The sequence below is a fragment of the Misgurnus anguillicaudatus genome, chromosome 12, assembly GCF_027580225.2.
Source record: "Misgurnus anguillicaudatus chromosome 12, ASM2758022v2, whole genome shotgun sequence".
NCBI classification, from domain to species: domain Eukaryota; kingdom Metazoa; phylum Chordata; class Actinopteri; order Cypriniformes; family Cobitidae; genus Misgurnus; species Misgurnus anguillicaudatus.
The window spans coordinates 34,469,282-34,486,627 of record NC_073348.2 but is presented as its reverse complement, the minus strand read 5'-3'; the positions used below and the strand labels follow the sequence as shown (position 1 = coordinate 34,486,627).

Here is a 17,346-nt window from a genome sequence, read left to right as displayed (position 1 = left end):
GCGGCCACTTGGGGCCCCGTGGCGACCAGGGGGCCCCCAATCGTTTTTTTTTACAATTAAATAACTTAAACAAGTAATATAAATGTAAATGAATAATTCAAGACAAAAGCTAGCGTTTGAGACTCATGCGCAATATAGACACCTCGCGTGCATTGACAATTCGCGCCAGTGTGCAAGTGTGCGTAACTGTAATAAATGATAAGCCATGTCACAAAAAAGTATTTATCCCTCTAGTGCCGAAAAGATAAAGAAGAAAAGGACAGAGGAGGAGAAAAAAAGCAAGATAAAGGTATGTTTGCATGATTATTTACAGTATGTTTAAGTTGTTCAGCATGAGCTAGTGGTGTGACAGATCGCAGTTGATCCACAGTTCAGGTCGCATGCGATTTGCGGATTAATATGCAAATTTAAATAGGGAAAGTTTATCATTTCACATGCTAATTTTAGCCCTTACTTAATGTGCAACTTTGTTCTTTTAATAAATATTTGTAATTTCTTTATTTAAAAAAAAAAATGGTGATGGGGCCCCCAAAGAAATTCTGTTTGGGCCCCTAAGATGCTCGGGCCGGCACTGATATTTGCCAACATACTGTAGTTACTTCTCTAGTGTTACTTTATTAAACTAAGACAGATATTTTCCCTAGAATTGAATATTTTGTATTGTGGCAATCAGACTTATTGCATGAGCAGATTGATTAGGACAGATCTGTGTTAGTCATACAGTATGTATGAGGAATGGACCGGCGGTTAGTCGAATGTGAAATGCCACTCTATGCATCATTCTAGAGATAATTTGGTTAAAATGCACTGTTAGAAAAAAATAGTAAAAATATGTACCCCACCTGTCATGGGGGCAGTACCCTTTAAAAAGATCCTAATATGTACCATGAGGTCTCGAGACCGATTTCTGCTTTTTCGGACTCGTCTCGGACTTGTTCCTTCAAAGACTCGGTCTTGACTCAGTCTCGGACCACAGTGGGAGGAGAAGGACTCGTAATTTCAGACCGAGTCCTCGACACCAACGCATTTTTTAATGTTGATATAAAAAATCACACAACACATAACAATAATAATAAAATTAAATGTTGACGGGCATTATTTGAAAATTACATCCCATGGTGCAATACAAAGATACTGCCATCGGAGCCGTTTATTTTATTTATCTCTAGAAAAATAGGCAGAAGATGATGTATGTGGTAGGGATTTTTTAATGATAATAAAAGCATAGTCCATATTAATACGTTAAGACTGCTCCTCTAAACAATTCCCAATCTAGCTTAGTCTGTAGGCCTAATTGTTGATTTTTAACTGGGGTGATATTAAACCATGAATACGAAAACTGACATGTTTTATGGTCTTGGTCTCAACTCGGTGTCGACTCCTAAAAGACTCAGTCTTGACTCAGACTTGCTTCCTCGAAGACTCGGTCTTGACTCGGACTCCACTGTATTTGAAAACCAACAGACTCGGTCTTGACTCGGACTCGGCATAGGTGGTCTCGTCCCCATCACTAGGTAGAGGTATTGGTCTTTGGTACCAATATGTACATCTGAGGTACTAATACAGTCTGAACTCTTTAGGAGCAAAGCTGTATTTTTTGAAAGGGTACAGTCCCAGTGACATCTGGGGTAAATATTTTGACAGTGTGCCATAACATCATTCGTCTGTGTTGCATCGGCTTGAAGCAAGAATGTTTTTTCTCTTTCAGTACATGAATATGTCTTTAGTCCCTAATATTAGTGTGTAAACCTTAAAAATCATCGTTACCAGTCTTAAAGGCTTGCCATATGCACAAACCATAATTTAAACTTGGTTGTCAACATTTCACAGCGCAGGTATTAACTAATTCGCAATTTGATGCAATAAAAGAAAACCATAATTAAATACATATTTCATTGTGTCTTTCAGGAAGTTTGAGTCAGACAGTGTATAAATTCCCATGCACAAATGCACGCTTTCATCATCACTTGTTGAGGGTCGGTTCAGCAATACTGAGACAAATTTCTAAATTAATCAGGTTACAGCAATATTACTGTACAAATCATGCAAACGGAAACCATTAAGTCGGACAAAGATGGTCAGAAAAGAAAGCTGTGCGATTTGATTCCCATCACCAAAGATGGTATTGATTAATCTGCACTGAAGACATGCGCCTGCTGCCATTATCTTTGTTAATAAAAACACTATTTGATAGGGCAAGCTATAATTTATGGCTAATGTATAATGTATGTCCCCCCTGCCCTGATCAAATCATTCCTACATCCTGTTGACATGACATACTTTCCACTGAGGTTGTCTGAATATAATGGATTTGAATGCCAGCCAATATTACCATGTGTTGCTCAGTTATGATGGGTGTGTTATATATTAGTTATTATGATTTGGTTTTATCTGGGTTATATGGCCATAATTGTGAGACAATGAAAACATTTTTTATCCTTTCAATTTTTAATTCTTTCCAAAATATGTTGGATTTTTTAACACATGGATAGGTAAAATATGTACAAACCCAACCGCTGGCTTAAATTAACACTGACAATGTTCAGATTTGACCCAACCATGGGTTGAAACATCTCAGCATTTTTTAGAGTGTAATATAATAATAATCCATGACCTTTTACTACAAAAAGCATTTACTATTTTTTATGTTTATAATCCATTATTTATCAGAAAAGTGATACATGTTTTTTGTAAGTAAACAGTTGTGCAGTTATGTTGCAGCTTACAAAGCAAGATTATTGGTGTGCATATGCATTTCACTTTCATATGAAATAATACGTTGAAGCAACGCAAGACAAGGTGGCGGATCCAAACGCAATTATTTATTGAAGGTAATTCATTAAAGGAATATTCCATTTTCTTAAAAGAAAAATTCAGATAATTTACTCACCACCATCTCATCCAAAATGTTGATGTCTTTCTTTGTTCAGTCGAGAAGAAATTATGTTTTTTGAGGAAAACATTGCAGGATTTTTCTCATTTTAATGGACTTTAATAGAGCCCAAAATTTAACACTTAACATTTAACCCGTAACGGTTTTTTCAACAGAGTTTCAAAGGACTATAAACAATCCCAAACGAGGCATAAGGGTCTTATCTAGCGAAACGATTGTCATTTTTGACAAGAAAAATAAAAAATATGCACTTTTAAAGCACAACTTCTCGACATGTAGATCCGGTCGTGATGCGCTAGCGTGACCCCACACAATACGTCATGACGTCAAGAGGTCACAGAAGACGAATGCGAAACTCCGCCCCAGTGTTTACAAGTGTGTTGAAAGAGGACCGTTCCTACGTTGTTGTATGTCAACTGATACTAATTAATGTCTTTGTGTCAGTTTATTGTTTACAATGGTCTGCAAATGTGCGTTTTATAAATGTAACACGTGACCTCCCTATGTCACTACCCATTTACGTTAGGTCACGCTGGACCGGACCTAGACGAAAAGTTGTGGTTTAAAAGAGCATATTTTTTATTTTTCTTGTTAAAAAATGACAATCGTTTCACTAGATAAGACCCTTATGCCTTGTTTGGGATCGTTTATAGTCCTTTGAAACTCCATTGAAAAAAACTGTGTTTGAGTTAAGTATTAATTGTTGGTCTCTATTAAAGTCCATTAAAATGAGAAAAATCCTGCAATGTTTTTCTCAAAAAAACATAATTTCTTCTCGACTGAACTAAGAAAGACATCAACATTTTGGATGACATGGTGGTGAGTAAATTATCTGGATTTTTCTTTTAAGAAAATGGAATATTCCTTTAAAAGGGTAATCCATAAACATAGTCTAATAAACAGGCAAAGGTCAAAACACATGTTATCCATCCATAAACAAGAACAATAAAATGACAAAGACATAATCAGGAATATCCTTGGCAGGTAACATAGAATCAGACAGATTAACAGGTAACTATAATACTGAGCAATAGTTGAATCATCAGACAGGGTTTAAATAGACAGAGTTAACAAGCTAATAAACAGGTATGGGTGATTGGAGCAAATAGGTCCATGCAAAGGTTTGTGGGAGATGTAGGTTGCATCTGAAACCGCATTTTCCATACTATATAGTAGGCAAAGCAGTAGGCGAACTAATAGTATGTCTGAAACCTCAGTATACATAAAAGGATAGGCGAGAATTATCAGGATTTTGCACTATTTCTTGCGAGATTCAGAGGTATTTATACTTAAGTACCATCTGAAACTGCCTACCTACCTACTATATAGTAGGAGAAACAGTATGTGAACAGAGTGGTATGTCCAAATCCTCAGTATTCATAAAATTAGTATCAAGAAATCCCTGGATGGCCTACTGAGTCTGCCCAGATTCTGAAGTAAACATCAATGGACACTAATCTATTCCAGCTTTCCCATGATGCCACGGGAAAACAAAGCAATCGTCACATCGACCGGAGACCATCCAATCGGCAGATTTCGGTGATACAGAGGGCTGTTCCTCACCATCCTGACATCATGCACAGACCTAGAAAAACCCACAAAGTGCTCAGCTGATTCATGAAAATAAAGCTGCAGAATTGTATGGCAGTAATATGTGATTAGAAAGATACATTAGAATAATGCTGTCACTGGGGAGGTACCATTTAAAAATACACCTTTGTAGTATCTAATGGTACATATAAGGAACTTTTAAAAGGGTAGTGTCCCAGTGACAGAACTTATACCTTTATTTAGACACTGTAGGCAGCTTCCTAAATCTAACTACTACATTCTGTTTCATCGGATGCAATCTTACAAAAATTAATCATTGTTTTTTTTTTGTGGTACAAGCGTAGTAAAAACATTTGGTTATTGACTACTGTTAGTTTTTTTTACAGTCACCATGGTTTAATTATGGTCTTTGAAAATCTGTTTTTTAAAACAATGGATATTTTTTTTAACTGTAGTAAAACCATGGTTAATTTTCGTAAGGGCTCGGGTGTTGTCCCATAACTGAAGTAAACTACCAATCTGTATTTTTTATCGGTCTGGCTATTGCTAGACTCTCTTGTATCTCTGAAACAAATACCTTATCTTGGCAGCCAGACAAAAATTCAAGGACCTGTAGCTGACATATTAATTTTACTCAGTAACTTAATTAACTTGTGATTTATTTCCCTAGAAATACATTACTGTAAAAGGACTCTGTTGTCATTGATTCTATGGAAGTCTACCGGAAGTTGCTCTTAGTCCACAAAAGCTGTTTGTTTATGATGTTGCTGCTGATAATGTCTATATTGCTATTTTGCATTGCATCATCTTGAGTTTGAAATCATCTTGAGTTTGAAATCATCTATTGTTCGGATGCATTGCCAGTGATGAAAGTCTCTGTTTACAAACAGATGTGCTGGAATTGTGGAAGTTCCCATGCTTCAGACTTCCTCCTGTGTATGAAGCTGAGATCTCACAAAGAACTTCTCAAATATGTTTTGAAACATCATGTGACATCACATCCAGCTTCTTGCTTGCATGAAACATTCAGCAATTTATAGATGATACTGTATAAAACAAATATGCTCATTAATATGCAATACGATTTTAACTAAAAACCTTTTGCCAACACCTCACTTTCTAATATCTTCTCTTTTCTCTATCCTTATCTTTACACTGTCAAAAAATGTATTAACCCTTGGCTATGTATACTGTGTGTGACTTGATAAAGCCTGATTTATAGTCGTGAGTAAGCTCTACGCTGTAGCTACGCCGTAGGTTATCCATAACCTGCACTGTAAAAAAATCTGTAGAAATTACAGTATTATTGAGTATTACTGGCAACTAGCTGCCAGTAACTTACTGTAGATTTTACATTTATGTTATTTACTGGCAACAGTTTATTCAAAGTAAAATAAACATTAAAGGACAAGTTTGGTATTTTACACTTAAAGCCCTGTTTTCAGATTGTTTATGGCAGCAATTTTTGTGTGAGTATATCAGTGAACATCCCTGACCACTCGGTGAGTTTCACGTCTTTGTGGACGAAAGTTTGGTGCATTTTGGGAGGGATTGTTCCGGTGCACCATTGAGCCCATTGTAAAGGTGGGAGGTGAAACACAAACACCCGAAAATTCTCGGGGCAGCCACATATGTCCAAATTTCAGTCAAAACCGGTCTATTTCATCATAAACGATCTGAAAATAGGGCTTTAAGTGTAAAATACCGAACTTGTCCTTTAAACATTTTCAGTCTTTATCTTCTACAGTAACAGTTTGTTTACACTTGGTTTTAAGATGTGTTTTCATCGATCGGATCACAAGTGGACGAGAGAGACACATTACGTTTACACCTGGTATTTAAATCCGTCTTTTTTGTCCACTTTCGACTGCTTCTGTGCTGAATACTATGGGGGGGTGGTCTGTGAGACGGTGGGCGAGTCTCTCTGCTGTCATTCAAACGCGAGCGGGAGTAATTATGAGTTTATATGGACGCAAACTTATATTATGTCGGAGCCCGCTGCTTGTTTAGCAAGTATACATGCTGCACAGTGTTTTGTACGTTTATTTGTTGGAGCTTTCTCTGAGTTTTCAGTGCAATTGATGAAATAGGATCGCGCAACTTTCACGCTTTCAAAACGAAACTACGGAGAACACCCGCAGTAGTTTTATAAATGAAAGGCTAAAAATAGCGCAGTTTACCGTATGTTCATGCCAGAAGATATAAAAGACGTAAAACATTGTATTTAGTACCTCAGATTAGATAAATGGGTGGATGGAAGGCTGTCGCGTGTGGCTGTTCGAACACATTCAACCACATGTGCGTTCCGCAACTCCAAAGCGATCAGATCGAAAGTGGTTTCGACTACCTCTGAATGTGGTTGAAAGTGGTCGAAAGTGGACGCGTTCAAAAGGTTTTGAACACCCTTTACACCTGGCATTAACGTCGTCCACTTGTGATCCAATCGACGAAAACGCATGTTAATGCCAAGTTTTAACAGCCTCTAAGTTACTGGCAACCAGCTGCATAATTACAGCAAATTTTTTACAGTGTGTGCGTATAGCCGGAGGCTGGGATTAAGCATATTTGAAGTGAAAGTATTTGAGGTAAGTATTTGTGTAGAGAACATTCGGTCAATAGTATGAAATAATTTTTGATGGATTTTTTTTTATTTGATTTCCTACTATGGAAGTCAATGGTTACAATCATTTATCAAAATATCTTCTTTTGTGTTCATCAACAAAAAAAATCATATAGGTTTAGAACAACATGAATTACTTTTAATGGGTTGTATGTCACTTCCTGTACGTTTCATCCTCTGGCTGTGTGTGCATTACTGTTCTCCACGGAAATTAGCAACACCACTATTGTTTGTACTGTATGTCATCTGTGTTATCAATAGTTTGTTGGCTCAGGATGTGAATTCAGGGATTTTTTTCTTTCTGCAGTGTGGACTGACAGGGTTTAGCTTTGTTAAAGTGATGATACATACCAATACCACCAACTCTTACTGTTTAGATTGTGGTAATGTGTGGGGGATAGTGGTAATGATTAAAAATGGTCTCAAGCTGTCACTGGGGCAGTACCCTTTATAAAGGTACTAAGCATTTAAGTACAGATATATTAGGTATCATATATTACCAAAGTAGGCCTACTTTGTTACGTCAGACTGCATTTTCTTGGCACTGTGCTGCATGTTTAACCCAATTACGATTGCGTTAATGCATTATGATGAAGTAATGTCATTACCAGCATCAGCCTAGATCAGCCATGTCAAACAATTTACGAATGGAGATGATGAGCTAAAAAAACTCATGTCCAAAACTGCATCCCGGTCATAACTTATTCGAAGGAGACTACATAAGCCGTTGGACAAGTCATTTTTAGCCTAGTTTTAGCCATTTTGGCCCGGACACATCTTTAAAAGTGGATTTAAATGTCGTTTGGTCAAATGTAATCCTGTGAGCTCAAATTTGATTTCAAATTAAAGTTAAATAATCACTAGGCCGTTGGCGCCCTCTGCAGGCATTTCTTATACACCATGTTATATTACATTATACTGTATATTGTAACGCTGTTGTTCAATAAAAAGATGTAAAACATGGTAAGGTTTCTTGTACTCCTACAACAGCAATTATTTTTAAGTAACTGTCAGTAAATAAACATGACATATCCCTGAAGACAAATCACTTTATAATGTCATCTCTGACATCCTGCAGTTTTTTTACACGCTGCAGTTAGTATGTTTTGTCTGTAGTAACTATTTGAAGCATTTTCAGTTCAATTAAATTGTCAGTCTCTTATGAGACCATCAATAAATAAATGTGTTAAAAATAAGTCATGCCCACGCTGTAGGATACAACACCTAAGAACATTCAAATTCATTTAGTTCAGATTTTAAATAATAAATAAATGAGTCACATAATATTCAGATGAAGCAATTTATTTTAAATGATTGCAAAAGCATTTAAACACACATACACAAAAGTTTTGTTTTTCTGTAAACAACTTTTAAAGGCTACTACGTCTCATCCACAAACAAATTTCTAATAAATATAGATGAATGACAATTAATTTTTTTGGAAAAATAAATAACCTTAAGTTAATAAGTTAAATAAAAATACTCAATAATTTACTTAAGACTTAAAAATACTGGTAGGTTCTGGATTTCCTTCAAGCTGATAAAGCATTGCTGTGCTTTGAAAAACTCAACAGACTAACAGGGCAGAAAATAGTTGTTGTCCAGGACACGGTACAGCGTCTTGTCATAGGATTCAAACTCAAACATTTTGGATCCACTGAAGAGATACATGAAACCTGAAATAACAATAAAATGCATCATGTAAATATAGGGTTGGATAAGTCATTATTCAGGATTTGCTCAACAGCGTTGTGATTTTAAAAATATGTACCTCTGAACTGGAAGGCCGCCGTCACCTTCCCTGTCATTCCTGGGAACACATCTTTCACCTGTTTGGGATAGCCTTCTTCCATTCTCCGTGTCATCTCATCGTAACTACAAAATAATCAATCCTCCTATTACTTGAAGATTCTTAAAATATATTATTCGACTGACCTCCTCTGTTAAAGTGATTAACTTACCTATAAATCTTATTGTTAGTAAAAAACAGGATTTTGTAAGTCTGCTCATCATAGAGCGCAGCGTCGACTTTCTTCACCTTCTTTGGCAAACCGAAGCTGCTGAGATCCTTCGGATATCCTTGTACCAAATCATAGCCATAGAGAGCCCAAACCTTTTCACCTGCATGACACATGACAACATTTCTAAATGATATATCTTACATTTCCTAATGATTCAGGTTATGGTTTTGATGTTTATACCTTTAAAAATGTAAACTTTGTCTTCTATTGGACTCTCGAATGCTGCATCAATGTTATCTGGAATCTCAGGCCAGAAGGCTTTGATGAGATGATGCTCAACTGTGTTACGGTAACGGCGCCAGAAGAAGCTGTAACAAAAGCCCGACACCAGCAGTTCAGATCTGACTTGTCTAAGCTCATAAAGTCAAGCATTGGATATTGCAAAGCATTTCGGTCTCTGTTTACCTGCCCTTGAAAAACATTATCTCTCCTCTTAACATGGTGACAGCATCAAGGACCAGGTTAGGATTACATTTGTCTGGAGTGCTGGGTGCTGTGGGTGGGGATTTAGCAGGTGTTTCATCAGGTGTTTCATCAGGTGTTTCCTCAGGTGTTTCCTCAGGTGTTTCATCAGAGTTAGGGCCTGTTTGACAAAAATGTTTGGCCTAAGTGTAATAAATTTTTTTTTTCAATTTTGGATCACCATTAATGATTATAACATCTTACCATAAAGATACTGGATACCGTTGACATCATCTTGAGGGAGGGCGAAAGTATCCACGTCTCTTTCAACATAGGAAGGATACATCAGCGCACCTGGATCTTGGGAATGATGAAGACCCAATGAGTGTCCAAACTCATGAGCAGCCACCAAGAACAAATTGTACTCTGAAAAATATGAGAAGCAGAAAACAGGGTTTGTTTTTGGTCCAGAAATTGTTAAATTGGAACAGTTAAAGGTTTAATCAAATAAAACTACTCACTTTTATTGTATTTGGTGAAGTCCTCATCATCATCAAAATGGGCATCACCACCAATACCAGCAAACGGAGGGAACGCATGAGCTAAAAACTTATTTGGCCCATCAAATGGGTAACCGTCACCATGGTCTGGAAACAAGCAGAGATTTGGTTTTAATTACCATCATACTATAAAACATTTACAAAATATTTCTCTACATGTAAGTAACTATGACAGTAACTATTGTGAAATACATTTGATATGTGCCACTGTGTTTTATCTAAATAATTTTAAACTTTCTTAAATATTAAGTGTGCAGATTTTTGACCCCATAATAATAGACTGATTTTAGACTGATACTATTTGTAATGTTTTATCTGCAGTTTTAAATTCATTTGTTTATCTGAGGATAAAATAATTAAAATAAAAAATTATCACTACTAATGAACTGTATAATTATCTTATATAAAACACATAGACATATACTCACTTGGAAATTATTCAACACATTTGACCCAACCAGTGGGTTGACAATCAAACATACAGGTAGGTTTATTTATACCCAACGATTGGGTTTGTCCATAGTTTACCAAACCATGAGTTAAGACAACCCAAAATTTTTAGACATTTGTATGAAATTGTTGTAATTGTATGGATGAAATAATGTTGAAATTAAGAAACTGACCTCCAACTGCAAATGAGATCATGATATCAGCGGTTCCACTGAAGATACGAGTGAATCTGAGAGGAGTAACATCTGACCACACCTTCAGGGCTTTTTGAATTGCAGCATCCACATCAGCTTCCCTCATATCAGGTGTGTAGTTCTCAATTCTAAAATAAAGACAACAATGTAAATATTAACAAATGTTCCTTGCTGATTTACCATCAAGCCTTCTTTCATCACCAGAAATATTATTCTATGTAGAATAGCTTTACCAAGTCAGGACTGCTGGTGATCCAGTATAAACTGGCTTGATAATTTGTTTTGGACCAAGCTGGTCTTTCCAGTAGGTTTTGTGTTTACATCAGGTGTTTCTTACCTGTAGGTCAGGTCGTTTTTTTTCCATTTGTAGTCCCCTTCAAAAACGGAATATGCCGCAACATCTGGAACACCACAGCGTGGCTTCTTCATCACGTTCAGTGTCTCTTCATTCAGCTTTCCTGTTACTTTAAGTCCAAAAAAAGTTTGCATCTCCTTCAGCCTCAGACTCATTGAACTGGAGCGTTGAGTACCGTCAGAGAGCCCCTCCGGCAGGGGGTACAACTTTTTCAGAAAACTCTGTAAAATAAGTAAAATAGTTTTAAACTAAATAAAAAGCTTTTTTACACAAGTGCCCCATGATGTAGATTGGAAAAAATAGATGATAGGAAATTAATTAGTAATTTATTAATTTCAAAATATAAATATTACCTCAGCCATAGTCACATCTTCTTCATCAATAGGTGGCGGTATTGGGCTGGAGTAGCCAACGACCACCAAAGAGATGAGAATGCAGAGCTTGTAGCAGGTCATCCTGTTGTTTCTGATTCAAGACACTGATGCTGGTCGTGTTGTGCTTCTGTCTTAAATACACAGACAAAAATGAGTCACATTCACACCTACAGTACCACCAACAAAATCATGGAAATGACACCGTATGACCAAATAAGATAACATATGAACACATAGGTGATTTAACCTATTAAAATAATACATCAAATTTATACACTTGACCCAGACTTTTAACTTACCCAAGGGTTCGCTTGTATAAATATAAATATCAATATATATGTAATTTTTATTATTAAAAATACTGTGTAATGACTTTCATGTATAACAAAAACAACTGTGAAAAAACTTTTATTTACAATGTCAGATTTTATTTATGAAAACATTTTATTATGACATAAAGACTGTGAAAAAGTTTATTTATAAAATAAAATGCTGTCACTTAAAAAAGATAAAAAAAAGTCACTTTTGTTTGTAACATAAAAAACTGTGTAATCACTTTTATTTAAAACTTTACACAGTATTTTTAAAGTTATAAATAAAACTGATTACATGGTATTTCTAATCATTTTTATAAATAACACAAACATTGACCTAGTTTCTTAAAAAAATGTCATCACTTTTATTTATAACTTTACAAATGTAATTTCTTTTTTTTAACACAAACAACATTGACCTTATTTCTGAAATAACTCATTTTATTTTCTCTGCAGTGTCCTAAATTCACAACAAATATACACATATTCACAACTGTTGACATGACATACAACTTTTTACACTGAGGTTGTCTGAATATAATGGATTTTTCTGTGTGCAGGAAACTAAGTATACTATGATTTGGCCAAATGCAGGTATGCCAGTCAATATTACCATTTGGTGCTCATGTATGATGGCTGTTATGATGGCTATATATAATTTGGTTTTATCTGAGTTATATGCCATAATTGTGAGACACAATGAAACATTTTTAATCAGTTTATTTGTGTTTTTATAAATAATTCATTCTAAAATATGTTGTTGTTGTTTTTTATATAAATGTAAAATATGGACAAGACCAACTACCGGCTTAAATTAACACTGACAATGTCCATGTTTCAACCCATGGTTGTGTCAAATTTCTCAGCATTTTTTCTTAGATTAATAATCCATGACCTTTTACTATCAAAACCATTTACTATTTTTTATATTTATAATCCATAATTTATCAGAAAAGTGATGTTTTTTGTAAGTAAACAGTTATGCAGTTATGTTGCAGCTTACAAAGCAAAATGATGGGTGTGCATATGCATTTCACCTTTTATATGAAATGAAAATAATATGTTGAAGCAAGGCAAGGCAAGACAAGGTGGCGGATCCAAACGCAATCATTTATTGAAATTTATCCATTAACAGGGTAATCCATAAACAAAGTCCAATAAACAGGCAAAGGTTTACAAACAAACGTAATGCACAGCTGTGTTGAGATGGCAGTAAATATGTGATAGTTTGTTAGAAAAATACTTATATTCACTTCTACATGCTTTATTTAATGTGATGGTTTTATTCATGTTTTTATTCAAGTTTCCTGTTGTTTTAAGTAAATAAAATAAAATCATTGCTTCACTAAAAATGTATATATTCACATGACCTGCATTTGTCTACTTTGTATTCAAGCTGTCATCTGACCATACATATTATATTACAGCTGTTTGTTTTGTCCTTTAAGATAAGGAAAACCTACACTCTTAGAAATAGCATTTACATGAATGCTGTCACTGGGGATGTACCATTTAAAAACACACATTTGTAGTAGTAGTGTATATTTGTACCTAAATGGTACATATAAGGACCTTTTACTGTCCCAGTGACAGTATTTATACCTTAATTTAGACACTGTAGGCAGCTTCCTAAATCTAACCACATTCCGTTTCATCTGATGCACCCTTACGAAAATTAATCATTGTGGGTTTTTTTGTGTAGTAAAATGTTTTTTTGGTTATTGATTACTGTTTTTTTTACAGTAACCATGGTTTAACTACACTGTAAAAAAAATTCCATAGAAATTACAATGTTATTGCAGCTGGGTTGCCGGTAATTTACCTTAGATTTTAATTTATCTTATTTATTGGCAAGAGTTTGTTCAAAGTTAAATAAATTTTAAATATTAACAATCTTTACAGAATAAAACTATACAATAACAGCCTCATGCAAAGCATTCTGGGAACCAGAAATCATCATCAACCTTTTTTTGTTTTTTGCTTCAGATTTTGTTTCTCAGAATGTTTTGCTTGATGCTGTTTTTTTAGTTTTACTCTGTAAAGAAAAAGACTTGTAAATGTTAAATGTTTATTTAACTTTGAACAAAATGTTGCCAGTAAAAAACATATATTTAAATCTACGGTAAATTAACGACAATCCAGCTGCAATTTCTACTGAATTTTTTTTACAGTGTATGGTTTTTGAAAAACATTGCTTTTAAAACAATGGACATTTTGTGTTAAGCATGGTTTTACTACAGTAACCATGTTTTTTTAACTGTGGTAAAACCATGGTTAATTTTCGTAAGGGCTTGGGTGTTGTCGCGTAACTGAAGTAAAGGTAACACTTTACAATAAGGGTGCACAAATAATCATGAATTCATGCTTAACTAATGCACAGATAATACTGAATTAATGTATTACTAATGATTATCTAAGCTATTCATTAGCTATTCATTAATGATTGCCTCATTAGCAACTAATGAAGAGTCTGTCTGATTAATATATTAGTTCATATATGAATTGTTATTAATTAAATATGTAATTGTGGATTAATTCCATCATCACTTCTTTTATGAACTAATAGTGTTAATTAATTTGTTAATTACCACAATGACCCAAAACCTTAATACCGGTAAACTAATATGCATTAATACTTTATTAATTACAGCATTAGTAGAGTGTTAATTAATACAATTACTAAATAATGAGTTAATAATGATGTGCCTCAACAAGTAAAGTCACAACATAATGATATATTTGCAAACCATTAGCTAATGATTAATTAATAATTAATGACCATCACTAGAGTTTATAAAAGCTATTTATTAAACACTGTTTCCAAAAACATTGCCAAAAACACATTTCCATAACACACTACATTTAAACACAACATAAAAAATAATATAAAATGAAATAATACAAAAAGAAGACTGATCAAAATTAGACAACACGTTCAGATACCTCACAGATATCTGTGTTAATCTGGCACCCGTGCTAATACATAACACAATGTACATTTTTAAGTCCAACCGTTTCAGTCTGTCAGTCGTAAAAATTTGATGGTAACAAACTCTGATAGAGAAAAAAAACATGCTGGATGGTAACAAACTCTGATAGAGAAAAAAACATGCACAGACAAATCCAAATTAAGTCCTGCGGCTTGTGACGACACATCGATGTCCTAAGACACTAAACGATCGGTTTGTGTGAAAAACCGAACAGTATTTATATAATTGTTTACCTCTAATACAACACTATCCCCAGAGCAACACGTGCATTCACATCACCGTTTTGTTTATTTTTCACATCACCGTCTTATTCATCTAATGTTTAATGGCGGCAGGGTTGCCAGGTCCAAGAAAAATTTCCAGCCCAATGATAACTTAAAACCCGCCCAAAAGAAATGAAAACTAGCCCAATTTTTACATTTGTCCAATCACAGTTGAAACCTCCGGGATAACAACAAAGGCTCTAAAATAAACTCTTACTATTGCTTTTAATGTACTTTACATGCAGAAGAAAATTTTCTTAATGCACTTACGGTGCTCTATTTTCACAAAAAAATCTACTTTAGTACTTCTTAAGATTATCTTAAGTACATCTTAGTGTACCCAACCGTGCTATATTGAGACAGTATGAACTCTGCCCTTTTAACATACTATCTACATATTTAAAATGTTCTATTTAACTTGAAAAGATCATACAAAGATGGGTTCACGTGGTCTGTAAATATCCTCTCAGTATAGACGTATCTCCTTACGTAAGGTAATTTCTTGTTCCTGACGTGATATTAAGAGCAAAAAGCTCCACTCACTTTTCCACTGACTTCCTGACGCTGCAGATGTCCTTGGGTTGACATGTATTGCTTATGGCATTAATGCACATTAGGAAAATAAAGAACGTTCATTTTATAAGTCTACAGATAAACATTTTCGTGGCCGCGGCACATTATAAAACTAGCCCAAAAAACCGCAACCCGCAGCTCCGAATTTTTTCCCGCAACTGTATTTTCAAAATAGCCCAATTGTGCGGGAAAACCGCAAACCTGGCAACACTGAATGGCGGGTTGCGAAACAACTTTATAGGTGCACACTGCCATCTTCTGTATCAGGAGCCCCATATAGTTTATAAGCGCCCTCATGCCGTGCACCTGATACAGTAGGGGGCGGTATGCACCTATCAAGTTGTTTTGCAACCCGCCATAAACATTTGATGAATAAGACGATGAAGTGAATGCACGTGTTGCTCTGGATAGTGTAAAAAATGGATAGAGGTAAAAAATTATATAAATATTGTTTTGTTTTTCACACAAACCGATCGTTTCGTGTCTTAGGACATCGATGTGTCGTCACGAGCCGCAGGGTTTAATTTGGATTTGTCTGCGTATGTTTTTTTTGTCTATCAGAGTTTGTTACCATTTACTTGTACGACTGGCAGACTGAAACAGCTGGACTTAAAAATGTACATTTGTGTTATGTATTTGCACAGGTGCCAGATTAATACGGATAACTGTGAGGTATCTGAACGTGTTGTCTAATTTTGATCAGTCTTCTTTTTGTATTATTTCATTTTATATTGTTTTTGTAAATGTTTTGATGTTGTGTTTGAGTGTAGTGTGTTATGGAAATGTGTTTCTGGCAATGTTTTTGGAAACAGTGTTTAATAAATAGCTTTTATAAACTCTAGTGATGGTCATTAATTATTAATAAATCATTAGCTAATGGTTTGCAAATATATCATTATGTTGTGACTTTACTTGTTGAGGCACATCATTATTAACTCATTATTTAGTAATATTATTAATTACAACACTACTAATGCTGTAATTAATAATGTATTCATGCAAATTAGTTTATCTGTATTATCTGGAAGTTGAATTTTAAGGCTTTGGATCATTGTGGCAACCGACAAACTAATCAACACTACTAGTTCATAAAAGAAGTGACGATGGAATCAATCCACAACCACACACTTAATTAATAACAATTCATACATAAACTAATACATCAATCAGACAGACTCTTCATCAGTTGCTAACGAGGCAATCATTAATGAATAGCTAATGAATAGCTTAGATAATCATTAGTAATACATTAATTCAGTATTATCTGTGCATTAGTTAAGCATGAATTCATGATTATTAGTGCACCCTTATTGTAAAGTGTTACCGAAGTAAATTACCAATCTGTATTTTTTATCGGTCTGGCTATTGCTAGACTGATCTCTAAAACAAATACCTTTTGTAATATTTTTTATTTTTAAATATATATATATATTTTTGGTTTGCTAAAGAGGAGGGAAGACGACAAGCATGGATCTTAACTGTGCAGAGAGATTTGCCAGCCAGACAAGAGTTCAAGGACCTGTAGCTGACATTGTATACATTTATTTTATACATTTATTTGTGATTTATTTCCCTAGAAAAACATTAGTGTAAAAGGACTCATTAATAGTTGTCATTGATTCTATGGAAGTCTACCGGAAGTTCCTCTTCTTACTCCACATAAGCCGTTTGTTTATGATGTTGTTGCTGAAACTGTCTATATAGCTATTTTGCATTGCATCATCTTGAATCATAATTTTTGTGCAACCTCCTACACACCCCTAACAATTTACTATGGCCACCAGAT

At 34.8% G+C, this 17,346-nt stretch overlaps 2 protein-coding genes across 2 annotated transcripts in view; both read right to left on the bottom strand.

Moving 5' to 3' along the window:
* LOC129446679 (collagenase 3) overlaps positions 1-17,346 on the bottom strand; it is a 70,213-nt gene that overhangs the window by 14,409 nt on the left and 38,458 nt on the right. The window lies entirely within an intron of this gene.
* LOC129446668 (collagenase 3-like) lies at positions 8,437-11,545 on the bottom strand. Its single transcript, XM_055207875.2, has 10 exons — positions 11,400-11,545; positions 11,029-11,267; positions 10,671-10,819; positions 10,009-10,134; positions 9,752-9,913; positions 9,491-9,668; positions 9,266-9,393; positions 9,026-9,185; positions 8,836-8,939; positions 8,437-8,740 (listed from the first exon to the last, which is right to left on the bottom strand). Exons 1-10 carry the CDS (start codon positions 11,499-11,501, stop codon positions 8,640-8,642), a joined length of 1,449 nt encoding a protein of 482 aa, XP_055063850.2. The 5' UTR covers positions 11,502-11,545; the 3' UTR covers positions 8,437-8,639.